The sequence below is a fragment of the Patagioenas fasciata genome, chromosome 3, assembly GCF_037038585.1.
Source record: "Patagioenas fasciata isolate bPatFas1 chromosome 3, bPatFas1.hap1, whole genome shotgun sequence".
Classification (NCBI taxonomy): domain Eukaryota; kingdom Metazoa; phylum Chordata; class Aves; order Columbiformes; family Columbidae; genus Patagioenas; species Patagioenas fasciata.
Genome location: NC_092522.1, coordinates 108952994 through 108979084, shown reverse-complemented (window position 1 = coordinate 108979084; position 26091 = coordinate 108952994). Strand labels below are relative to the sequence as shown.

General features: G+C 36.0%; 1 protein-coding gene across 3 annotated transcripts in view; it reads left to right on the top strand.

The window, feature by feature from the left end:
- The window catches only part of KIDINS220 (kinase D interacting substrate 220), a 74056-nt gene that overhangs the window by 8468 nt on the left and 39497 nt on the right, over window positions 1–26091 (top strand). For all 3 annotated transcript variants that reach the window (XM_065834340.2, XM_065834339.2, XM_065834341.2), the window contains exons 3-21: window positions 3483–3581; window positions 5057–5155; window positions 6637–6735; window positions 7802–7903; window positions 8315–8413; window positions 9228–9425; window positions 11817–11915; window positions 13159–13257; window positions 14073–14171; window positions 15113–15290; window positions 15881–16045; window positions 17370–17549; window positions 17914–18079; window positions 18992–19143; window positions 21528–21817; window positions 23125–23265; window positions 23879–24122; window positions 24286–24374; window positions 25351–25495. In XM_065834340.2, coding sequence (XP_065690412.2) covers window positions 3483–3581; window positions 5057–5155; window positions 6637–6735; window positions 7802–7903; window positions 8315–8413; window positions 9228–9425; window positions 11817–11915; window positions 13159–13257; window positions 14073–14171; window positions 15113–15290; window positions 15881–16045; window positions 17370–17549; window positions 17914–18079; window positions 18992–19143; window positions 21528–21817; window positions 23125–23265; window positions 23879–24122; window positions 24286–24374; window positions 25351–25495 — 2743 coding nt within the window. The remainder of the gene's footprint in view (window positions 1–3482; window positions 3582–5056; window positions 5156–6636; window positions 6736–7801; window positions 7904–8314; window positions 8414–9227; window positions 9426–11816; window positions 11916–13158; window positions 13258–14072; window positions 14172–15112; window positions 15291–15880; window positions 16046–17369; window positions 17550–17913; window positions 18080–18991; window positions 19144–21527; window positions 21818–23124; window positions 23266–23878; window positions 24123–24285; window positions 24375–25350; window positions 25496–26091) is intronic.

The following is a 26091-nucleotide window of genomic DNA, read 5'->3' as shown; positions in this document are numbered from 1 at the left end:
TCTGAATGTACAGTTTACATAATTTCTACTTTTTTTTTTTTTTTTTTTAGTTCTGATTTCCTAAACAGTGCTGTACAACTGGAACCTTGTTGATTTAAACAGCGTATTCAGAGAAACAGATTTATAGACAAATTCAGAATAGAAGAATCCTCTGGAGGTCACTGGATTAGCCCTCCTAATTGCAGGGCTAACTTCATAGTTACATCAGGTTGCTCAAGGACTTACCCAATCAAAATTTGAAAAACTATTAGCCCCAAATCAAACCCTCTCGACTGAGCACTAGTTACTGTGAACAGTTGACCTTTACCCATTGAGTCTGACAGTCCAAGCAGTTTTTTACTCGCCTTGTAGCATATGGAAAACTGACTTTGCAATTATTTTTTTTTAAAGTAAGTCTGAGAAAATGCCTGTTCTATTGCATTATTTTTTTTTTTAAACCTGCATAAGATGGAAACAGTATTTTTGGCAAGAGATTGTAGAATGTAAGATATTACTCAAAACCAGAAAACATAATGCAAATGTGAAAACCATGTACATAATTTAGCCTTACTGTAGTTAGTAGATCTGGTTTCACTTAGGCCAGTTTTCTGTCATTGTCAGCACATTCACTTCGTGTTGTGTATGCACATATGCTGAGATAGTTGAGAGAATTTTTAAGTTCCACAGCATACACATGAACCTCACTACCTGGCATGCAGTGTATCTGAGAAGAGGAATAGTCTCTTCTCTCTGCTGGTAATTCCTCTCAACAGCATGGCTGAGATCTGACAGATAGTCTGTGTTAACTTTATCAGCAATGTCGCTGCCTTCACCTTCTTTTCTAAATTTTTCTTCTCTTATTGGTGAGACTCAGTGCACTCCTGGCTTTCAGTAGCTGCCTTTTTTGCAGAGATCATTTCCCTGATTTTTTCAGTCTTCTGGTATATTGCGTTGGAGAAGGTAATTTCTGGAGACTTGTATGGTTTGCATCTGTTTTAAACCCATGGTGGGGTGAGGCTGTTTATATATATCAATAATAGGAGTTTTGTTTAAGTGTTTGCTCTCCATTGGAATTTAGTGGCATTGAGTGCAATTCTGTTTCCAGTTTTGAACCTGCCAAGACATCTTTTCTTCTTGGGTAAAGACAAAATACCAGAATGGGAGCTCGAGTGCCAGCAGAGTATGTCTAAAAACATCGCTGGCAAGCTGAGGTTTGTTAGTGCCAGGACCTCCTGGGCTGCAGTGACTTGTCCAGTGTTGGGATCACCCACGTTGTTACCAACCCATTATATTTGGACTGTGATCAGTTCCCAGAAAAGCTGGGATGTTCCAGTCAACTTGTGTATGGATGGCTTTGTTGGAGGAGCACTGGCAGTTTCAGTCAAGTGGAGCAAGTCTCAGTCTCTCTGCCATTCCCCTGCATGTCCTTTCTCCCTGTGCATTCTCTCTCTAATACCAGATACCTTGATTACTTAACAACTAATGACAGATGCTTGACTTATGCGATACATGTTGATTCTAAAAACCTACAGTTTTCTTTGATGTGCCTTTCCTTTTACTCTTGATACTGAAGTACCTTCTGCATCTTCAATTCAGAGTCTTCTGTTCTCTCATGGACTACAGGAGAGAGCTAATCTGTACGATATCACTACTGAATGACTTACCTAAAAAGGTACAGGTGTGTCCCTTTATAATTTGGATATTCCAATACCTAGGCTTAGCTGTGGTGTACAGATAAACAGTACTTGATGTACTTGTGAGAAATATGAGCATTTAGTTCTTCTGGAGTTTCTAGGTTCTTGGACAGCTTTTGAGTTAACTTGGATGCCACAGGCACAGTAGTTAAGTAGTTACCTTTTGTTTCTTTGGTGAAATCTCCATGATCTGCTAAAAAATTGAAGCTATGTTTGAGAATCTCCTAGCAAGAAGGGAATGATGTTTTCAGTGCTATAATAGAAAAGTTTTACATCTGTCTGAGAATGCCAGAGCCTCTCTGCAACTGCATGGCGCACTCCCAGCCTCTCTGCAACTGCATGGGGCACTCCCAGCCTCTCTTCACAGAGACCTTGATACAGAAACCTGAACACCTACACCCGGTATGATGAGATTCCTGTCCGCTCATTTCTCTGACCTGTCGAGGTCCCTCTGAATGGCAGCACAAGCATCTGGTGCATCAGCTGCTCCTCCCAATTTTGTATGTGCTGCAAAGTTGCTGGGAGTGCACTCAGTCCCATTGCCCAGGCCCTTACTGAAGGGGTTAAACCCCTGTGGTGCTGCACTAGTGACTGGCCTCCAGCTGGATGTAGTGCCACTTGTCACAGCCTTCTTAAAATAATTGCATTGGTAGGTATTGGGTTATATCCTGTCACTAGTAATATTGTTGGTCATCCATAATGTCATAGGGAAGATTCTGTGAAGACCAGTTAGAGAATAGGTGATGGACCAGAAAGCTTTTTTGAAAGAATCAGTGCTTTTTTTTTTTTTTAACATAGAGAGTGGAAAGAACTCAACAAATATCTTTGTTAATTTTACTGTTTATTATTTTACTAATAAAGATTAGTGACCTTACCATATTCTGATTTTATTTTTATTCTTTTCAGGGAGATTGCTGGTGTATATAATTTCTAACATGTAGCTTCTGTATTATTTATAGACTAGGTAATTTGTGGTTTTTTATGTAGTACAGAGAAAAGGCACAAGAAAGGTCAGGAAAAATTATCTTGATTTGTTAAATTTGTTGAGATCGACAGATTTACTGTCAAATTTAGTAAACTTTGTTTTTCAGCATGCTGAGCAGTTGTATCTAAGGGTTTTCTTCTGTTTGTGAGTAGCTCTGAAGAGAAGTTTGCTGGCACAAAAATAAACTGATCAAAGGGTGACAGATTGTAACTGACTGTTAAAACATCCTTGAAGGCAAATAAACCAACTTTTCTGTCTTTCATCTTCCCTGAGATGAGGCTGCCAGTTCAGAACCTGTTGTAAAGGACAGGAGTGATGTCTATATTTGGTATACTGTCAGATAAAACTGTAGTATATACTTGACTATTTTTTCCAAGACTTCAACAAGAAGTCTTACTGTTTTAATGGCCATTGGGCTTCCTATACTAAATTTATATATTTATTTATTTCTAAACAATGTGACTGAGGTATTTCAAGATTTAAAGATGTAGCAGGCTGTATTAGAGATGTCTTCAGTGGGCAAGTGATTCAGAAAGAAAGGTATTTAAAAATGCAACTTTTTTTTTTTTTGGTAACCATTTTTAAGGTCTGATTTTTTTGTTTGTTTGTTTTGCATTTTTTTTTTAATCTCTTATGGGACAGGTTTCAATATGTTCTCCATTTTTGTTGCAAGTTTACTGTGTGGTTTGAAAACAATCCTTCTTGCAGGCAATTAAAAACTGGAAGCAATGTTCCTCTGAAGCGTTTGGCCTTTTATTGTTTGTATATGTGCATTGTTTGCATTATATCCCAGTGCGTCACTTTTCCTGTCATTTTAATTTCAGAATGGCCAGACTCCACTCATGTTGGCTGCTGAACAAGGCAATTTAGAAATTGTCCAGGAGCTTCTCAAGAAGGGAGCCAATTGCAACTTGGAAGATGCTGTAAGTATTAGTGCTTTATGTGATAATAACTAACAATAGAGGAAGAAAAAGTATCAAGATGCAGGCAAAGAAAAGGTATTTAGGTAAATGTTGAGGGGAGGAGAAAAAAAAATGATGGAAAATGATGACATATAAGAGAAATCTTATTTAAAATTGCTTCGCTCTGCATTCCTTTGATTCAATTCCTCATAAAGAATGGGGGTGTTTAAGATGTTTTAAATGTCTGAGGGTGTCTGCTGTATGCTGCTGCTGTTTCTCCTGGGAAGTTAGTAATAATAGGGAGCTGTAATAATAGGATTGGCAGTAGTTGCCATAAAAAGATTGGCAGAATAGAGAAATACAGCATCAAAGATGAGTCCAAGTGATTTTGTTCATCTCGGTGATGTTGTGGTATGCAAGGATTCTTTTTTTTCCTTGATTTTTTATGGTGTTTTTTTTTTTTTTTCAATAAATATTGAGGGAAACTTTGGGTTAAAGGATTATTTTGGGTCAAAGTCAGAACAGCAGCAGAGAGGGGTTTCAAAGTTATGAACTCTCTTCCTGGCTTTGCAAAAAAGGTTGACTCTAGGTGAGGGATGCCCAGAAATGGTGAATAGGACAGAGATATTGCTAAAGTTTTGAAAGGTCTATACATTCCAATGAACAGTGATAAACAGGAAAAGGTTGTTGCATGTGTTTTTGTTTGTTTGTAGTGTGTTTTTTGTCATGTGTTTTTTTTTCCTTCACTTAAGTCTGGCAGTATAGACATGCAGGAAAAATAAGGTATGAAACCTGTCATTAAAAAAAAAAAAAAAGAGAATTAAAAATAAAAGAGAGAAAGCAAATGTCTCTATTTTTGGAAGCATTTGATTACATCTGCTGTAAATGTTACAGTTCCTATACTTACGGGAAGAACATTTGCCATATAAAGTGCTCCTATATTTATATGTGTATAGCACACCTGGTTTGAGCAGCAGATGGAAGGTAAGTGTAACGCAAGAGGAAATGTCTCTTATGAAGTGATCATGAATCTAAGGAGCTGTGGCCCAAATTCCTGTGTGTTACGAGCCCCTTGGGTGCTGTCACCCACTGTGTGTGGAGACAGACCTCTGCCATTTGCTGTAGTCTTTGTTGCCATCTTGTCCTCACAAAGAAGTTCTCAATGTCTTGACCTCATTCTCTAACCCTTTGTAGATGTTATTTTCTCCATAATGTGTTTAAGAAGTTAACCTGCAATGAGCTAAGGAGTTGTAGAGTGATGGATGTTGAGTAGAAGAGATAACTGGAGGGGAGATTTGGAGTAGTTGTTGGTCTTCTGTATTTTTATGTGTATAACTGGCAGATAATCTGTGAGTTTATAACTACTTTTTTTTTTAATTCTAAGGGACGGTTTCTTCGAGCTGTGGATGGCCTAATGTGGGTTAAACACTTGAAAAACAAGGCAGTTGTAGTGAAATATTGGCTATCACTTTAATATCACTTCTTCCTTTTTCTAGGATAACTGGACAGCTCTTATTTCAGCAGCTAAAGAAGGACATGCAGCTATTGTGGCAGAGCTACTCAATTACAATGTCAGTTTGGAGCATCGGGATTTGGTATGTGTTGTCCTAGTGTAAAAATAAAATCGGTTTCCTTTTTTTAGCAAGAACAACAACTTTAGGAGTTGGAGATTTTCAGTAATGTAAACAAATCAAAGATATTTTTTTCTTAAATTATGTACTCCAGGCTGTTAAAATGGAAAAGAATGTATATTTAAATATTGATTTTACAGCTGTGAAATGGTTGCTTTAGTGTTAATAAAGGCAACTTGTTTCTAGAGCTGTTTTTTTCCCTCTTGATTTGGTTTGAAAAAAGCTAAACTGAAAAAGAGTTTGCTTTTTTTTTCTTTTTTCTTTTTTTGTTGTGGGGGTGTTTTTCTAGGGGGTGGGGAGGTTGGCTTGTTGTTTTTTGTTTATTTTTTTTTTTTTTTTTGTGGTGATGGCCTTTTTTTGAAAAAAAAAAGTATTCTGGTAAAATAGATGTTATGTTTCCCCAGAAGATACATGTCCATATTTACTTTTTCTCTGGTCAACCGTGATTATTCATAGAGCAGTCCTTGTTCTCAGTATCCTGGAATTTGTTTTCATTCACACTGCCCAATTTTTTGTATAGGAAAGAGGGTGCTCTAGCCCAGTCCACCTAAAGAACCACAGCCATTGCTCACACTGTTAGGAGGTTGGACACCTCTGAAGAGCTGCAGACTTCTCTCCGCTGACTGGAGAGGGAACTGGGTACTTGCAAGGACTAATTTTGTTCTGCTTGAGTATGGAAAACCCCTAGGGCAGCGTTCAAGTGGTTCCTTTAATTGAAGTTCCATGCTATCCCAAGGCTGAGGGATCTTGCCACCTCCCACTAATCCAGTTTTTTTGTGACAGTGTAATGGTGAGCACATCAGCTTGGGGAGAGGTTGATTTCTAGGCCTGGGCCAGGCTGAGAGGGGACTTTTACCCTCCCCAAAAGTGTATTATAAAGAAATAAAAGTTGTGCTTACAGTTATCAGAGGCAAACTGTTATTTTAAAACTAATTTTGGTTACCTTACTCGTTAAATGTCTTAGATTGTAAAATCTTGTCTCTTAGTTTGCAAACTGAAATTGAATACACCTGTGCAGTTTGAAACTAGTTGCTCGTACTGCTCCCCTAAGAGGACACATGATGTGCTTGTTTTTCATCAAGAAGCAAATCATTACATCTGCTACACAAATCAAAAGTAAACTCTCCATGTTAATTGTTTTGGATTCTAGGTTTTTGGATTTGTATGCACTTGAAGTCTGAATTGGGAGTTTACAGCAAGTTCAGGAACATTTAGGACACTATATTCTCCCAAGTTTTGCATACATGAAGGAAATCAGTACTTTCATACGTGTGCTTATTAGTCATCCTGCGTAAGTAGGATTACAGCATTGCGTAGTCAATCCTTACTAGGTTTTGGGCTTGCAAAACAGTCTTAGGACAAATTCAGAATGAAATAAAAGTCACTAATAAGGTTTCGAGAGATTATTTTTCAGTTTTTACATTTCTTTGAATTGTGCTTGCCAGGGAGGATGGACCGCCCTCATGTGGGCATCATATAAAGGCCGTACCGAAGTAGCTAAATTGCTACTTGAGAAGGGAGCAAATCCAAACATCACAGGAATGGTAAGTTTTAGTCTTAAATGCCCTGTCCTCCCACTCCCAAATGTGTAAATTCCTGAATTGTGCTCTTATTATCTTGATTAAATATTTTGCATTTTTTCAACATAACATCAGTCACTATATTTATGAAGGGATTGGTTTAATAATCTGTATGACAGTCACTTTTAAAATTAGTTTTATTATTAAGACAAATGAGTATAGCTCTTAATAAGATTCAGATTAGCAGTAGAGGAAATAATAGAACAGATAAGTAGTGTATCTAATGCTATTTGTATAACAATTGTAATTTTTCTGTGTCTGTAGAAATTAATGAAGTAACTAATATGCAATTTAGAAACAATTTAATTGTTTCATAATAGTTATTGAATGGGCTAGATCAGAGGTATAACATTTGTTATACAGTCCTAAAATTACATTTGGCCCTTGCAAGGCAACCGTGAGGTTGATGTGGCCCCCTGCTGAAAATGAGTTTGACTCCCCTGGGCTAGATCATAGAAATATGTACCATGCATGTGGGAGAGAATTAAAAACCGAAGATTTTGATATTTATTTGACTTTATAAGCATTTTCTATTCAAGTATAGGCATTTTGAAACTGGAACGAGCAATTTGTTTATACTGTCAGCTCTCTGGTGTTTGAGGCAAGAGTGAACAGTCAGGGGAGAACACCAGTGACTTACTGCTGTGACTATGGATTTCATCTGGTCTGCTTATGCAGCTTCTGCATGTGTGATGTGATTGATCTATGGTCCAAATTAGTTAGGGATATTGCATAGCTATCTGTTGTTTCTCTCTTACATTACAAATGTTTGTATCAAGATGAGGATGTGAATTTTTAAACCTTGTATAAGGAGTTATAAAACGAAATTGATTCAAAACATATCTTCCTAGATATCGCCTAGACAGTGTGTTAGGCAACAATTGATGCGTATTTAGATTTATTTCTGTATATTCTTTCTTCCGTATGTATGTTGTCCTTTGGAGCATTGTGACCAATTATTCACGAAAAATAATTAAGAGTCTGATTTTATGTCTCCTTTTTTTTTTTTTTTTTTTTTCCTCATTCTAAGCAATACAGTGTTTATCCAATTATTTGGGCAGCAGGCCGGGGCCACTCAGACATCGTACATCTCTTACTGCAATATGGAGCTAAAGTGAACTGCTCTGACAAAGTAAGTTATATTTATATAATATTTAATTCCTTTAATTGTTGATACATTTCTTGTAAAAGTGAGTTTTATTAAAAAAAATAAAAATCAATGAGTTTTTGATTGGAAAAACACCCGCTGTTATATTTTGCCTGTGAGATTAGACTTGGTGTGCTGGAGTATGTCCTTATACTTGCAAGAGGTTTTTCCATACTGTGCTGAAGATGGTCATGAACATTTATTTCAGTGGAGAATATTTCTGTTTTCGAAGCTACTGGAAGTCTTGCTATCCTGGGTTGCATAGAAAAATAGTTCTTAAAGCTATCATTATATCTTTGTAAAAACTAATGTAATAAAGCACAGGGTGAATACTAGATTGTAGGGAATACTAGGTAGAGAGAGCAATATGATAAAATATTGTAAATGCTTTTGCAGTATGGAACCACCCCACTGGTTTGGGCAGCGAGGAAGGGTCATTTGGAGTGTGTGAAATACCTGCTGCAAATGGGAGCTGACGTTGATCAAGAAGGAGCTGTAAGTAACTGTTCGTTTTCCAGTGATAAAGTGTGGGTAGATATATGTGTCCTGTTTTATTTGTAATACAAATACCAAGAAATATGTAAAAAAAGATTAAATGTTCATGTTTTAGCATGTCACTTTCCAGGTATTTGCAAATGACACGTGAGGATTATTTAAACTTCTTTATGCCTTTTAATAAAAATATTACATAACAAGGGAGTTGTATTGACAGTTGACACACTGGTACGTAAAGTGTAAATTTTAATGAATATAAGTGAATTCAGGTTGTTTTTATCTGAAGGTTAATACTATCAAAATTCATTCCGTACCCAAAACAATACATCAAACAACCCTTTCCTCAATACTGTTAGAAAAGTAAATAAAATACAAAGCATCTTTTGCGAATAATAATGGCTGTTGTGCCTTTTCAGAAGTTGGAAATTTTTAGAAGTTTTCAGCTCGATATTGGTTTTAAATAAAACTGGTTGTTGTTGTTGTTGCATAAACCACTTAAAATGCTTGTCAGAATAAAATAAAGAGGACAACTTTTTGTATTCATATGATTATTTCAGGAGTTCCTCAAAAAACCTCCTTGTGAGCGGTACTGGCAGACTTGGGTGCTCTGATAGTACTGTATTCCCATATGACAAGAAAATTTCTTTTTTAAAAAAGGTATAACAAGTAGTGCACTTTACAAGATAGAACTGAAGTAATATCTACATGGTTGAGAAAGTTGTGTCAGTGAGTTTTCTTTTGTTATTTAAACTGCTGATATAATAATGATTTCTATATCCTCTGTACAAAAAAAATCTGTTGTTTTTGTTTAAAGAATTCTATGACGGCACTTATTGTAGCAGTGAAGGGTGGCTATACTGACTCAGTGAAAGAAATACTGAAAAGGAACCCAAATGTAAACTTAACAGATAAAGATGGAAACACAGCTTTGATGATTGCATCGAAGGAGGGACATACTGAAATCGTGCAGGATCTTCTTGATGCTGGAACTTATGTGAACATTCCTGATAGAGTGAGTAAATTTTCATCATTATTGTGGTTATATATATATATATAAAATAATTATATCTATTTAAATACCAGTGTATGCAGATTTGTGGGTACATGATTTTTCTGACTTTCTAATTTTTCTGCCACCTAGGTGTATTTTTGTGTGTTGCTATTTTACAAGTATGTTAAGTGGCAGATATTGCTGTGTGAAGGTAAACTACAGAAACTACTTTTTTTTTTTTTCTTTTCTTTTTTCCTTTGAGATTCTTGAATTGTGAGTTTCCATAGGGCATGGAAGTGATTTATGGTTGTATATTTGTCTTATCTGTAACATAGTTAACTAACTTAGCGGTTTGGGCTGGGTTTTTTGTGTATTAATACATGTGGTAGTGCTGTTAAAAGTATAAAAAATTGATATCATAAAAAAGCATATTTCATTCAGTGGCTGCCGTTATCTTTTACAATGAAACTTTTACTATGGAAAGTGCACATATTAGAGGGCGGCTTCAGCTCTGGGGTGCAGATGTGGATGTGTAACCAGTGAAAGGTGTGTGCTGTACCCCAGCTGTGGTTGCCTTGTTGGGGAGAGGCCTGTACTCAGTATGGGCAGTGACCAGCCTGTGAATCTGCTTCCTGGCTATGCAGAGATTTATTTGGTTGCTTTTATAGGTGCCTTGGACTGTCTACAGTGTCCTCTTGATAGTCAGGTTTCTCTGAAAGTCAGGGGATTTTTTATAAATATTTTTAATAAATATCTTAGGGGTGCATGTCAAGAGGATGGGACAGACTCCTTTCAGTGGTGCCCAGTGATAGGATGAGGGGCAACAGGCACAGACGGAAGCACAGGAAGTTCTGTCTGAATGTGAGGAGGAACTTCTTTACTTTGAGAGTGCCAGAACAGTGGAACAGATTGCCCAGAGAGGCTGGGGAGTCTCCTCCTCTGGAGACATTCAAGACCTGCCTGGACACATTCCTGTGCAATCTGCTTTGGGTGAACCTGCTTTAGCAGGTGGGTTGGACTAGGCGATCTCCAGAGGTCCCTTCCAACCTCAACCGTTCTGTGATTCTGCGAAGTGCCAGGACTGCACCCTTGGGGCTGCAGGTCATTAGATATTAATACCTAAACTTGGGTCCCTCAGTCAAGATCAGTGTTTTAGGTCAGAGCACTAATATGGTTTTGAGACTGAATTCCCATTCCCTAATTGAGTTGCTTGGGTTTGCAAAGAAGAGAGGAAAACCTACTAGTACTTGCCTCATAATTTTAAAAGCATTTAGGATGCATTTTCCCATATTTCAGGTGTCAACCTAGTGCATTTCTTAGATAATTATGTACTGAGCTGCAGTGTTGCACGTGACAACAAATTTGATCTCCGGGACATATCCAAAGTAAAACCTTAAATGTTTAAGAAACTACATTTCGGTCTCCCTTCCTACTTCTTCTGTCACGAAATTCTACAACTGTCTGCATCCCTGTGGGTTTGGGAAGGATAAATTACGGTTTTCAGTACAGCTGACTGTATTCCAAAAACCAGATCAAACAATGAGTACTCTTAGCTTCAGATGTTAGTAGGCTTTGATAAGGAAAATGTCTTGTTTTGCAGCCAGGTATGTAATGACTATGACTGACTGACAGGGGATCTGCTGCTGCTGAGATTTCTAACTGAATTCCACAGCTGTGATTTAACTACACTTCTCTTTGTTTTTCCCATTTCATCATCAAAAAAAAAAAAAGTATTAGGTAATTTCAGGATTTCATTTTCTGAAATTCTGACATATCCTTAAGCGTGTTAAATTCAAAAGTCTTAAGCAGAATTGTAACTTTATTTTACAAATATACAACTCCATTTACTGCAGCAAAATATTTTTTCTTTCGATCAGTTTGAGATAAAATGGGCCTTTTGCTTTGCTTCTTTATACCAACGTAGTGTATGTGGACAGGAATCAAAAAGAAGGATAAAAAACTTCAGAATTATTGAAGTACTTTTATCAGCTGTGAAACGTCTGAAGGAAACAGCCAGCGTTCTTGTCTGATAGTAAAGAGGTTATTAGTGTGAGTGGTTGGTCTTCCTATGAACATAGGGAACAGCTGCATTTTTTCATATCCATTATTAACTTGTGCTGTTTGTTGTTTGTTTTGGTGTTTAAGATGGTGGTTTAAGCTGGACATAATTTTGAGGTGTTTGTTTTGCCATACATTTATAATATTTTGCCTCCTGGCAAAAATGTGCAGTATTGTTTCTTCTATATAGCTGTCATTTGCAGCGAGAGAACTATTTTTTTATCTGTCTTTAAAATGAGTACAGATTACGGAATGTAAATAGGCATAATATATATTTAGAGGATGTAATTTATTCTCTGTTGCATTTCTTTTCGCTATTAATTCATCTTTAGTTTTCTTTCACAATTTTTCTAGAGTGGAGATACAGTACTGATCGGGGCTGTTAGAGGAGGTCATGTTGAAATTGTGAGGGCCCTGCTCCATAAATACGCTGATATAGACATCAGAGGTCAGGTAAGTACAACAATGTAAGTGTTGGAGTATAGGATGTAAATTTGAATATCAAACAGTTGTACCATGGTTTTAAAGCCCTGTTTTCAGAAACTTACTTGATCTACTCTGTGGGAAAGTCAGATTTCCATCAAACAATACAACTATCATGTTGCTGTGCAGTTTTTAAGATATAAGACATACGTAACTCTAATGCCTTGTTAAGCAGCATTTTTTTTCAGTTAATTTGTGTAATGGTTGAAAAACAAAGGACGTGAATTGAACTTATTTAATCTGCACTACTGAATGGATTTAAAAGTATGAAATACTTTTAAAACTCCTTAATATTATTTTAATACTTAGTATTTTAAACTTAATATCAATATATTAAAATACATTACCCCTTAGATAACATCTGTTGTCAGTTCTGTTAGCCAGTTCTGTCAGTGTGCTTGGTTGGTTCTTCTCTCCTTCACTAACTTCCCTTCTTGCCTGAAACATTCTTGTCAGTGTTTTCCATATTTTCTACCTACACCTTCTTTCTTTTTTTGTCCTTTGATTAAGGTATTATTTTTATTTTTCTACCGAAAGCTCTTTTACTCAGCACAGTACTTGTTTTTATTGTTACATTCAGCTTGATTTCTTTTTCTTGAAGCTATTCAAATCACTCTGCTCTCAGGCACATATGTTCTGCCAAGTGTGAACACAACTAGTCACTGAGAGCTGCAAAGATTCAGTGCCTGCTGTCCATGCAGAGCCTCTTAGAGAAGCCGAGAAGCTTTTAATTTGGAGAAAAAGTAGCATTTGGATCTCTTCTTCTAACCTGCCATCGGAAACCTGGAATTGTGTGTCTCAGCTTCTTGCTGACATGGGTCTGAAAATCTGGAGTTTTTTGCCATATTGGTATGACCAGGGCAATACAGAAACAGTGAGGGAACCCGACCTCCTCAGGGACAGGGAGGCTTGTGACTTGAGGCAGTGTGAGCGTATCTGTCCAACCATTCCCTGGTTTTAATCTACAGAACACGTTTGTGGCCTTGTTAGCACAGCAGGTGTGAGCACCATCAGAGGAAGATTCTGGCTGTCTGCTACTTGTGTACTGCTTACATTGGGTAGCGCTTCCCTTTGCTCTGAACTATGCAAACATTTGCTGTACTGTGTACTGTTTTCAATATAGTGGTTGTATTTTATATACAGTTTTTGAAGTTAATCCGATGGAGTGAAAGTACTTTTAACGTGTAATACTTCGTTATTTTTTTTTTTTTAGGATAATAAAACTGCTTTATATTGGGCAGTTGAGAAAGGAAATGCTACAATGGTGAGGGATATCTTGCAATGCAACCCTGATACTGAAACATGTACAAAGGTAACTCTTAGAATGTCGTTGAGGACATAATTTGCTTTGTGTAATGTCTGTATGTGACATAAAGAACAGAAGAGCAAATTCTGCTTTTTTGAAGTGTGAATACTTCACATGCTGTAAAAACAAACAAACCAAAAGCCAAACCAAAACAAAGTAACAAACCCAAAAGACTCCACAAACCAAAAAATTTAACCGACCACAACAAAACAAGAAACCTCACCAAAAAACCCCAAACCCACACTAAAAACCCCCTCATTTTTTTCTGAAATACAGATATTTTTTTCAGCAATTGTATTGTTACATTTATCAATAAAGCATCACCTACTATTGTACTAAAACTTAGTAGTAGAGAATGTGTGGACATTAACATGACCAGCAATATGGAGCAGAGAGCGGGTGCTACTGGAAAGTGAGGGAAGAGGTTTCTGATATTGCTAAGTTGAGCCTCCAGTTTTTGGGGTTCTTTTGCATGTGTGGGAATTAAATAAAACAGAGGAAGTCCTATGTACAGCAGTGACTTAGTCTGCGACTCTTCTCAAATACCTTGTATTATATCTGTATTTTCTCTCTCTCTGATGTCATTAACAGAAATGTATTTTGCACTCATATTTTGCTCTGTGATTATAATCGATCTAGAATACAGGGTCTGTGATATTTTTTTCGAGAACCTATGCACTGAAGTGTTGCTACTTGCACAGAAATGAAAATTCTCTTTTAAAGTTTGGAATTGTTTTGATTACAGTATCACTTGTGTTTGCTTGGATTTGATTATACCAGGAAGATTTTTATTATTAGGCCTACTTTTTTTTTTTTTTTAGGATGGAGAAACACCACTTATAAAGGCAACCAAGATGAGAAATATTGAAATAGTAGAGCTTCTTCTGGACAAGGGAGCTAAAGTCTCTGCTGTAGACAAGGTAAATAGTATTTCTTTGTTTACTTCAGTATATTTAATAATTTTAGTTTTGCACCAGAATTTTGTGGTGAGCTGTCGAGGCTAAAATAGGAAGAGAGCTTCTCATATGCTTAATGGTCAAATAGACCAGAATACGTAAATGCTTAGTTTCCCATATGGTTCATAATTAAATAGATCAGAATACTTAATTGTAAGTTTATTCCCACTGTTAATATTTTGTCTTTTTGTTTGTAATGGACTGCTTTCAGTAATATGAAAAGAAGAAATTCTAGGTGAGGAATAAGAATTCCACAGATAAAAATACTGATTTTTAATACACTTGAAAAAGAGTGTAGAGAATGGTTGTTATTTGTCGCTGATGTTTGGTTTTGATTAATAACCATTAAAGTAAGCAGTGCCAAAGACAAACACAATGGTTTGTTGCTTTTCTCTTACACATTACCTGCTTTTATAGTAAACCTTTTAAATACGGGAATACTTATTTTATACTTTTTTAACCTTTTAGTATCGTATTTAGAGCAAATAAGTGATAATGTTAATATAATAAGGAAACTTCTAACAGAAAGCTTTTTGGAGAAGTCTGAGCAGACACTGAAATAATTCTAACATGGAGTATCTCTTATTCTGAACAAGTCCCTGAATTTGCCAGTAGACATTGTTTATACATAGAAACTACATTTTTCATGAACCTTGAAATGTTTAAGAAAGAAGGTAGTACCTTAGATTTAACATTATAAGAAGTGCCTTTCACGTGTCTTTTCTGAAACCTTTGTAATGCTTCTCTGGGGGGAAAAAACACTTGCTAGAAGGCATTAACGTTGTTGAGAATACCTTAAGATATATTTCAAGTAAACAGTGCATCTGAAACAATTTGGAACATATGGTCTGTTCATAATCATTGGAATTCATGTTAGATATTACTAGTTTGTCACTTAATTGCAGAAAGGAGATACTCCTCTTCATATCGCCATTCGTGGAAGAAGCCGTAAACTTGCTGAGCTGCTCTTAAGAAATCCAAAGGATGGTAGATTGCTTTATAGACCCAACAAAGCGGGAGAAACACCTTACAATATTGACTGTAGCCACCAAAAGAGCATTTTAACACAGATATTTGGAGCCAGTAAGTATTTATATTTTCCTCAGATTTGAACTCAGACTGATGAAAACTGAGTATTTTTTTAACGAGATGAATGATTAATTGAATAATCTCCTATATTGTTTTTAATCACTTGCATATTGAGAATCAAGTTTATTCAATTCTGTGTCAGAAAGTGGTAACTGTTTAGTTTAACATTGCAACTAATGGGAGAGATTTAAAAATACGTATTGGCAAAAAAATTTGTCATTCTTAAATACCAATAAAGGTCAAACATGCCTTTTATTTTTGACCTTTACCTGTTGACAGTGGATACTGTGCAACTTCTGATGACCGTTCATTTTTATTTAGATCTTGCTTATGTAGGAATTATTCTCTTTACCTGCTGTGGTTTTGGATTTTAAGTCTTTTGTGGTAAGTTCTCATAGTCTGGATAATTACCCAACATTTATGTGGCTGATTTACCTTTGAACAAGAACGTACCAATAATAACAACTATTATATGAAAGGAATATGTATAAATAGGTGAACCCATCATAATTTTATGTATGAAAATTGCCGTATTGAAAAGATTTCTTAAAGCAAAGTTCTGTAACATGGTATTTGTATTACAGGACACTTGTCTCCCACGGAATCTGATGGGGACATGCTGGGTTATGACCTGTACAGTAGTGCTTTGGCTGATATTCTGAGTGAACCAACCATGCAGCCGCCAATCTGTGTGGGCTTATATGCACAGTGGGGAAGTGGAAAATCTTTCCTGCTCAAGAAACTGGAAGGTAAAGTTTGATTTAGCCTTTTCTGTAGGTTCAAGTTCACCTATGAAAAGCATCACGTGGGAATTACTGTTTTTTGTGACATCTGTTGGTCCATGTAGTGTAGGATTTAAATTTCAGCATGCTGTGTTCATCTGTAGGTTGCTTTATTCATTTATACAATGTCAAGACGATCTTTAAATGTCGCTGTCTGTTGTCCTGTGTCCTGCAGCTGTGAATGCTCCCTTCAGGTGCTGCTGAAATGCCCCTTGCTGGGGAGGGGTTGTGTCCAGTCACTCCTTTGCTGCAGTCATCCTACCTGTCTTTTTGTTCGGAAGTTTGAGAACAAATTAGAGGCCGTTATCATTATTTTTTCTGTAGTGCATTTTCTCTGCACCTGGTTTTCTTCCCCTTTCCCCTTATTTGCTTTGACTATTTTGAACTTTCTGAAATGGCATAGGAAAACATATGCAGTATATGAAGAGAGTCAATATTTTTTGCGGTGGAAATAGGCATCTTATTTACAGTTTTAGCATTTTCTAACAAAGGATGTTTTTCTGAGATGTTTCAGTATAATTCAAAATACGTTTACCAGTCTTGGTGTTTCTTACTTTCTGTGATTTCTATGTTTTGAAAAGCTGTATTGGTTAAAATGTGAGGTCTGTGCATTCATTTTGTTCACCTCATGCCCCGTGATATAAAAAGCAGGGTGTATTTTTGGCTGTGATATTCATTGTTGATGAAGTCTTACGTTTTTGCATGGCTTTTTCAGTATTTTCTTCCTGTTCCTCATTGATCTTTTTATGCTGGATTGTGTATTTAATGCTTTTTATTCAACAGATACTAAATAAATTTCTTCAGGGCTTTCTCTTTGAGGAAATATGAAGCAGCAAACAGAAATGAATACTGAAGCATTTACATTTTACTTTTGTATCTGACTATTTGGGTAACGTGGTCCAGATTTCAATGGTGGAAGTTTTCGGGGCTGGGGTTTTTTTGACAGATACAGTGGATTTATTTTACTTGGTATCATAAAATATGTTGAAAGAGGGTAGGGAATGGCATGGATTTTAATATGCCTTCAAAAGTAGATGATCGGCAGCAAACGGTGCTACTATTTTGTATTTAAATGGTTTCATTCATTGCATGGACAAAAACTTAGGGTTTTACACTAATGACTGAAGAAGAATTCAATCGTCATTGTCTTTTTGAATCAGTAATATGGAAAGTTATACAGTCTAGTCAAAAAGTGTTAATTTTCAAAGATGAGGATCACTAATAATAGCTTTTTTGCTTTCTGTTCTAGAATGATTTACCACGTTAACTACTCTTTGTCCTTATGTTTTAGATGAAATGAAGACTTTTGCAGGACAGCAAATTGAACCTCTGTTTCAGTTCTCCTGGCTTATCGTGTTCCTCACACTCTTGCTGTGTGGAGGTTTGGGTTTATTGCTCGCTTTCACAGTGGATGCAAAGCTTGGAATAGCTGTGTCACTCAGCTTATTAGCAGTTCTCTACATTTTCTTTAGTAAGTTGTATATGATGTTTGTGGAGGTTTTTATCTGATTTTGGAATTCAGTATTGTTTGTAGGCATTCTTTCTGATTCAGGAAAAGTACTGGGTGGTTTTGGAAAAAAATAGGAACCCTTCAAACCCTTTCCTTGTATTTTGCATCTCATTTTTGAGAGGTCATTCTTGAAAGCAAAGAAGAATTTTAAGTTCATTATGTTATTCTTCCCATTTCCATTTTTAACTGTAGCTGTGAAAAATTCTCATCCAGCTCCTTTTATGCAACTCCATGCCTTATGTGTCCAAACTTCATGGTTCTTTCAGTTGACTAAACATTGACTAAAATATAGCTGTAACATCCATTTTCATTTCTCATTTTTTAGCTGTAATTTACTTTGGTGGCCGAAGAGAAGGTGAGAGCTGGAACTGGGCCTGGGTATTAAGTACAAGGTTGGCAAGACATATCGGATATTTAGAGTTGCTTCTGAAACTCATGTTTGTGAACCCACCAGAATTACCAGAGCAAACCACTAAAGCTTTACCGGTCAGGTTAGTTATTTCCTTTGTGTGCTCTTGATTTAATAATTCAGATTCACTCTGATACTTAGCAAATTCTTCCTGTTATGTGCATGTTTATCTTCCTATGAAAAGTTGTTGAGATTCCCATTTGAAAAACAGTAGCCCTAGAAGAAGATGTAAAATTTTTCAGTGTGAAGAAGATATTGTTTTCAAGAAAAATTATGTGCCAAAGTTGCTGAAGTTACTACTTTTTAATATTAGGGGTTTTGGCTATCATACTACTAAAAATCAGTAACAGACAAAATAAGAATTTACTTTTCTGGTATAGTTACTGTGCATTACATTTAATGCTTGTTTCACTGATTACTGCTGTTAAGGTCTCTTTTCTTGGTTGTTTTCCTCTGCCCCTGTAAGCAGAGCATCAGACTGCCAGAGCTTCTAGTTTACCTGAAAGCAAGAAAACTTATGCCCTGTGTTTTATGGTTTTGTTTACTCCTGTTGTTCAGAGACTTGTATTTTAGCCTCACGATAATTTTATGTTATCTTGTTCTTCTGTATTTTTTTTTATCCTCCATAAATATTTGAAAATGGCTCAGAATACATTTAAAAAATACTTCTCAGTGTTATGTTTTGGCATCACAAAGATATTTTTGTGTTTTTACTGCTGTCTGAGGTGCCATTAGTGATGTGATCATTTTTAAGAAATCGAGTTTCAGAATAGGAAGTGGGGCAAAGAAGAGGTTGATAACAGGAGAAGAAATAAAGAAAGAAATAAAGTTCCATGTAGAGTTAAAAAAAAAAAAAAATTTAAGTGTTTTACATTTTGTGCCACTTGAAAAAACTTTCAGCTGCAGAAATGCAGATTTTTGTTTTGGTTACCAAACAATATTTAAAACTTTCTAAAGTATAAAAAATATATATATATATATTTTTCTCTTTCAGATTTTTGTTTACGGACTACAATAGACTGTCCAGTGTAGGTGGAGAAACTTCGTTGGCTGAGATGATTGCTACCCTGTCTGATGCCTGTGAAAGGGAATTTGGTTTCTTAGCAACAAGGCTATTTCGAGTTTTCAAGACAGAAGATACCCAAGGTTTTTATTACTTAAATGACATTTCCGATTATTCCATTTCAATGCACTGTTATCAGGGGTGGTAGATGCCCTATCCCTAGGTACATGCAAGGTTCTGTTTTTCAAGTTATAAGCTGTTTTTAGAAACTGGGAGCCATGCAGAAATTCATACAGAAGGGCAGACCTTTTTCAATTTTTTGGAGAGGAAAATACCCTGTTTTCTTTGCTCATCTTGTTTTGTTTTGTTTTAATATTATAAAGGAGTATATTCTGTGAAGTATAGTTTCTAGAAGTGTCAATGGAAGTGGGGTTTTTTCACTTGTGGCATTGTATTTTTTTTATAGCAATTAAGTCATTTTGTCCAAGTCAGATAAAGGAAAAGTATCCTTTTATGTCCTGGGAAGAGTAGTTTGTTTCATTCAATAGGTTTTTATTCAGAGCTTTTATGAGTGACCATTACTTATTCTTGGAAATAATAAATGTTTGGAACGTGTTGGTCTGAACTCATAACTGACTGTGATCAGTGCTGGTAAGACAGAACAAAATACTCTGACTTCATCCAAATGGAACAAATTTTTCTCTTGTCACGTCTGCAGATTTATGAAAAAATATGCAGAACAGAGTATGATATTGTAAAGAAAGGGAGTTATTGAGGACTTAATTCTACTTTGAGCTCAGTTTCAGTCAGTTCTTTCTCATTTCTTTTTGACCTTGGCCACAAATTGAGGAATCTGTTAGATGCTGTCTCCTCTCACAAAGTGAGATGTTTAGTTTCTCTTGTCTTGCAGAGGGTGAAAAAAACATGCCATGTGCTGAACACAGCTTACTCTTCATTGTTCTTTCTCAGAATCACTGTTATTTATGAAAGTGATATGTGGAGTCTGTCACCCTTATTTCCATATTGGATGTTCTCCAGTTCTTTTCCTTAACCTCAGTGGAACAGCTTTGATGATGCTGTAGTTCCTCCTGAAGTAAGGCTTGACTTAAAGAATGGCAGTGGAGTGCTGCCTTCTTGTGATTATTTGCAGTAATCATGTTTCCCCTTGCTTTGTAATCTTACCTTCTGTTCCTTATAAACTTCTTTAACAGCTCTGTTGCCTTCCAGCATTTGTCCTCTCTTTTTGTTGTTGTTGTTGCTGTAGTATCTTACGGATGATCTTGCGTATCTTCTGGTTGTCTCTGGTTGTTCGTAGGTTTCGAGTCATTGGGTTGTGGTTTTTTTTTTTTTTTTTGTCTCTAGATGTTCATAGAAATTCCATACAGGCTTCTTTTTAGCCTCCTTCAATTTTACTTAGGTCTGTAAGCTTGCAGACAATTGCAATTTCATTGTTGATGATTCTTAAGTCTCTCTCTAATCCAGTTCTCTCTCTTTCTAGCTAGAGGAGCTTACATCTCTACTTCAAAATGTTGAGAACTGGATGTAATTATAACTGAGTTGGTATTTTTCTCTTCTTGCCCCTCACTGCCGTCATTGTGCGTTGCTGTTGCTTTGTCCTGCATCACAATCCTTTCTGTCAGGTGTCAGTAATGTGAAGGACCTTTGTGGCTCATACCCCAGTCAATAATATCAAACACAGGCTGTGTATAAAACTTGGATATTCTTTCCACCTAGCGTATTTAAAATTTGATTTTTCCATTCCACTTCAAATATTGATTTTTAGCTGTCATCATTTTGCATCAGATTATTCCTATGCTGTGTTCCTTGGCACTGATTAAGTGTTGAATTTCTCTGCTGTACAGATTCCGAAGGCAGAGGCTGCTCCTTTGGAAAAAAGCTATTTCTTTGGTCATTGCTTTAGCCGTGCGAACCTCAAAGTGCAATATTCCGTTGTCTCTTCCTTGGCAATCCAGTTGAAGTCAGGTGGTTTCTGTTCTCTTCTGAGGCTCTTGTGATCTGCCCAAACCATGCACACTGCTGTCCTCCCTGTTTTGTGCGTGTTTTAGTGTGTAAGAAAGGATCATCTTGGGTTGGAGCTTGCAATTTTGATACAGTTCTCCAATGGCACCATTACTATTAGACTATATAAATATCCTGTTTTGGTTTAAAACAGAGTAGTTCACATACTGTTTTCCTAAGATTTACTTGCATAAGTACAATTTGCTGAGATGTTCACAGAAGGGATGATACTAATGATACGATATTTATTAAAGGTCATTTCCATCTATTGTGGATTTCTTGAAACAAGGGAAATAAACTGAAGGTTAAAGGAATATCTGTGCTTCATGATTTCCAAGAATTTTGGCAAATTTAGATGATTTTTTTTTCACATTTGTTACTGGATGCTAACACTGCAGTAACCTTTTGTGCGAGTTAGTGTTTTATGGAAAGTATGCAAATTACAGACTTTGTACTCAGCTGTAGCTACATTTCACATTCATTTTAACAGCAGATACTTGTTTCCTAGGTAAAAAGAAATGGAAGAAAACTTGCTGTCTCCCATCCTTCGTGATTTTCCTGTTCATATTGTCTTGTGTTGTTTCTGCGATTGCTCTGCTGGCAATTTTTAATGTAGAACCAGCCAACATGACAGTGAATGTTATCCTTATATCAGTTACCTGTGTTGTTGGTTTGGCCTTTGTCTTGAATTGTCGCACCTGGTGGCAAGTTATGGATTCAGTTTTGAATTCTCAAAGAAAACGTCTTCACAACGCTGCCTCCAAGCTTCACAAGTTGAAAAGTGAGGGATTCATGAAGGTAAGCATTTATAGGAATTGGCCATTAAAAGAATTGAAACTAAACCTCAAACCTGGAGCATTCTTAAGATGAAGTGCCATTTATTTAATCAGACCAAGTCTCACAACATTAGAATGAGCCTTGGTGAGTTTTTACTGAAGGGAACACTTCTGTTCCACTGGTAATTTTGCTTAGTGTATGAGATCTGTCTGCTCAACTAGGAATGTTAAATTTGGATTAAATTTTCAGTTTCTAACTGTCTTTTTTTTTTTAATTGAAGGAATACACTGTTAAACAATTGTTCTAAATGGTCAGTATTTAGTAAAAGCTTAGTTTAGATCATAAGGTTAGAAAGAACAACTTTTAAAATATTCTAGAGGTGAAAAAACAAGTCTAACTTTGGCTGCAAGAAAGGAATGGTAGCACTGAAAAACCATTCCAAAACAGTTCATGTATTTAATCAAAAAGGATAGAAAATACTGTTGTTTAGCTGAGTTTTATGTAACCTGATTAAAAATGTACCCTTCAGGCTGTCAGCGAGTATCCTGTATGCTCCTATTTGAAGATGAACTTTAACATCCTGATGGTTACTCCTGTAGATCACAGTAGGTAGCTTGTAGAAGAAAATGTTGTGCAAATATTTTTTGTAGCACAGAAGACCTTATCTGTGTCTTGTTACTGTGTTTCTTGACAATTTTTTTTTTTTTGAGTGGTATTTATCTGGCGTAACTTCCAGCATTTAGGAGTTAGTTTCACCTTTTGAAATCGAAGGCAAGAAGTGGGTATTTCCGGACAGTTACTCGTATGACTTGGGTCGTCTGATTCTAGTGGTAAATAGATCGTATTTTAACATCTACCTGTTACTTGCTGAAATTAGGGCAAGTGAATTCCTCTTTTGTTTCTCTATTAAGGGTAGTCGTTAAATAAGTAACTGGATGTTGAAAACCTCATTTTTTAAGTTTCCAGAATGCGTATCCTGAATAGGAATGACTGAGCCTTAGAGTAATAGCATAGTTTGAGTAGAAGGCAGATTGGACTTTTTAGTGTAGACTTTATGCAAAGCAACTTTTGGGGATTACCGGAAGCTATAAATACTCTTTTGTTTATTCTAGAAATACTGATTTACAGTATGAACATATGACTTTATTTTAAAATAACATTGTAATGGAATTTAAACAAGGAAAGTTTGTTACATTGAAGTGGAATATGCAGTTCTGCTGTACATTTTTGTGCAAATAGGAAATTAAAATTTTGGAAATTATGTGCATTTTTGTGAGTTTTAAGTATTCTAGACATGTCTTTCCCTTATTTGCTTTTCATTTTTATAGGTTTTAAAATGTGAAGTGGAACTAATGGCCAAAATGGCAAAAACCATTGATGGCTTCACTCAGAACCAGACAAGGCTTGTTGTAATTATTGATGGATTGGATGCTTGTGAGCAGGACAAAGTTTTACAGATGCTTGATACTGTGAGTTGGGTCATTTTGTAAATGTGTTCTCTTCCATGGATGAGCTCAGATATCTACAATTAGTGTGTATTTTCTGTGGAAAGCAAGCTTGTATAGAGTCTGTGTGTTGTAGTCTTTTAACATTTGTGTGCCTTGGCATAGCTGTAGTACTAAAAGCGATGGTTTTTAAAAGTTGAAAATTAAATTCCATCAAGACTGTACATCTTAATGCTTGTGAAAAGTTTTCAAATAATCAGATGGCAGTTATTAACAATTAGTATACTGTTGAAAGAAACTTACAACGGAGAGGTTTTTTATGCTTACTTTTGAAGTACTTTATATGAAAAATACTTAAATGCCAGGTTTTTATGGGTGTTAGGACATGACTGCATGATACCTTCTTGGTGATGAGTTCCACTGCAACTGCTACTGCTAATTTGTCAAGTATTCTTATTTCTAATTGTGGATAAGTTCCTAACATATCTCAGATGGAAGAAACTGACTTCTCTATACCTCTCGTCCTCTCAAGTTTAGCTCAGACAGAATGAATATAAGATGCTGAGTCAAATTTTCAAATTATCCACAATAACTGTGAATTATTATTAACAAGATGTACTGTCTACTCTTCTTGCAGGTACGAGTCTTATTTTCAAAAGGCCCATTTATTGCTATTTTTGCAAGTGACCCACACATTATTATAAAGGCTATTAACCAGAATCTCAACAGTGTTCTACGTGATTCAAACATAAATGGACACGATTACATGCGAAACATTGTCCACTTGCCTGTTTTTCTGAATAGCCGAGGGCTTAGTAATGCAAAAAAGCTGATGGTAGCTTCAACAACCAATGGGGATATTCCTTATACAGATAATGCAGGTGAGGTCATGCAGGAGGATGATACAAAAGTTCCAAAAACAGTGTTCCAAAAATCTGGTTTTTGGAGCAAAGTATTTAAATAATTGGCAGATCACTAGTTTTATATGTCAGTCAAATGTATATGAATGGAGAAAATGCCTGCTTTTTGTTTTTCTTTCTATAGGATTGCATGAAGAGATTGACAGGAGAGTTTCTCAGAACAGTCTTGGAGACATGGCCAAGTTTGGTAGCAAAACTGCTCTCAATAGGCGGGTGAGAAAGATTTTTTTTTTTTTTTTTTTTTTTTCAGACTAAATGGAAATACTGGTAATACCTTTTTTCTTTTCTATTCTTTTCTCTTTTCTTTCACATTGTTAATGTCAACTTGGAAGACTTAGCAAACTATTCTTACATTCCATGTAGGAAAAGTACATTCTTAAATGAGTGTGCTGATGGTCTGTCAAAGAGGAAAAAGTTTGCTCACCGAAGTGTTCTTTTCCACAAATACTTAAATTCAGCTCTCTGCAAATGCTGCGATGATACAGCATACTGGTAGCAGATATGAGCTGTGTATGTATGTTTTGGATTTTCGTGTGTACGCCTGGTATCGCTTGTTCACAGGATATTGCAACAAGGGTCAGTAATTGAGCAAATCAACTACTTTAGAATACTATAATACTAGATTTTACTGCAACGTGTCCACCACACTTTCTATCGTGCTTTCTCTTCTGTTTTACAGTTTTTACATAAAGGCAGAAAGTGCTTGAATAAGGGGTGTCTAGAAGTAGTGAAAAGCAATGCGAAGTCTGAGGATTCTGAGGTTTTTGAGCTGCCACAGGTAGAGAGTTGGGAGTTTTGTAGCAGAGGAACCTGATGTTCACTTTAATTTTAAAATGTAATTAGTAAATGCATGCCATTAACTTTTCGTAGAAGCAGCAGGAAACCATGAGGGCAATGCCCTCAGTTTTTACAAAATACCTCACTGTGTCACTATTTTGTCGTCTTAGAATTGACATGGAAATAAAATGTGTAACTCTTGCCAGTTCTTGGCTTATGTGGAAATCGTGTTCAACTGTTACATAGCTAAATCAGTATTAAATTCTGGTAAATATTTTTATGATGTTTCATGTCAGCCTCACAGATGCATATTCACAAAGATTCTAACTTTATAATCAAGTAGAATTGAAGTATTTGAAATACAGAAAAGTTTTTGATACTAATCGGTCTTCCTTTATTATATCGTTATCAGGATACTTACCGAAGACGCCAGATGCAGCGTACCATTACACGCCAAATGTCTTTTGATTTGACCAAGCTGCTGGTTACAGAAGATTGGTTCAGTGACATCAGTCCTCAGACCATGAGAAGGTTGCTCAATATTGTTTCAGTGACAGGTCAGTGTGGCATATTTATGTACTGTAAACAGTAACAGTGTAACAGTGGTGTATCTTTAAGCTCTTCCCTAACAAATTGATCCTAGTTACAGCTACATACATTACGCTTTAAAGAGGGTCTTAGAAGACAACATTAATCCTATTGTCTACAGCTCCTGTGCTGTAGAACTCCTACCCTGAGTAAAACATTAATTGTTTTTTATGCCACTTCAACTCCTTTAGTCTGAGTTTCTGATTTTCTGATAAAGGATCCCACTAAATGATGAGTAGTACTACACTGTACAAATGGAGAATAAAGTGAATATTACTGCAGTTTGAAGGAAAAGAGTTCTGCTCTTGTTCTTAGCTGGTTCAACATTAATTGAATTATCACAAGCTCTGGGTTATGTTAATGAAAATAGGATCTCTAATACTTCTGATTTCAGTGAGCCCAATAAAATTTGGTTGCCAGGAAGACTACAATACAATCCTAACAATAATACTAGCAATAAAAGATTATGTTAAGTGACCTCTGTCATTTCTAGAAATATGACATCTGTCTTTCTATGATAATATTTAATGCTTAAGTAGAAAATTCTCTTAGTTTTTTAATGAGG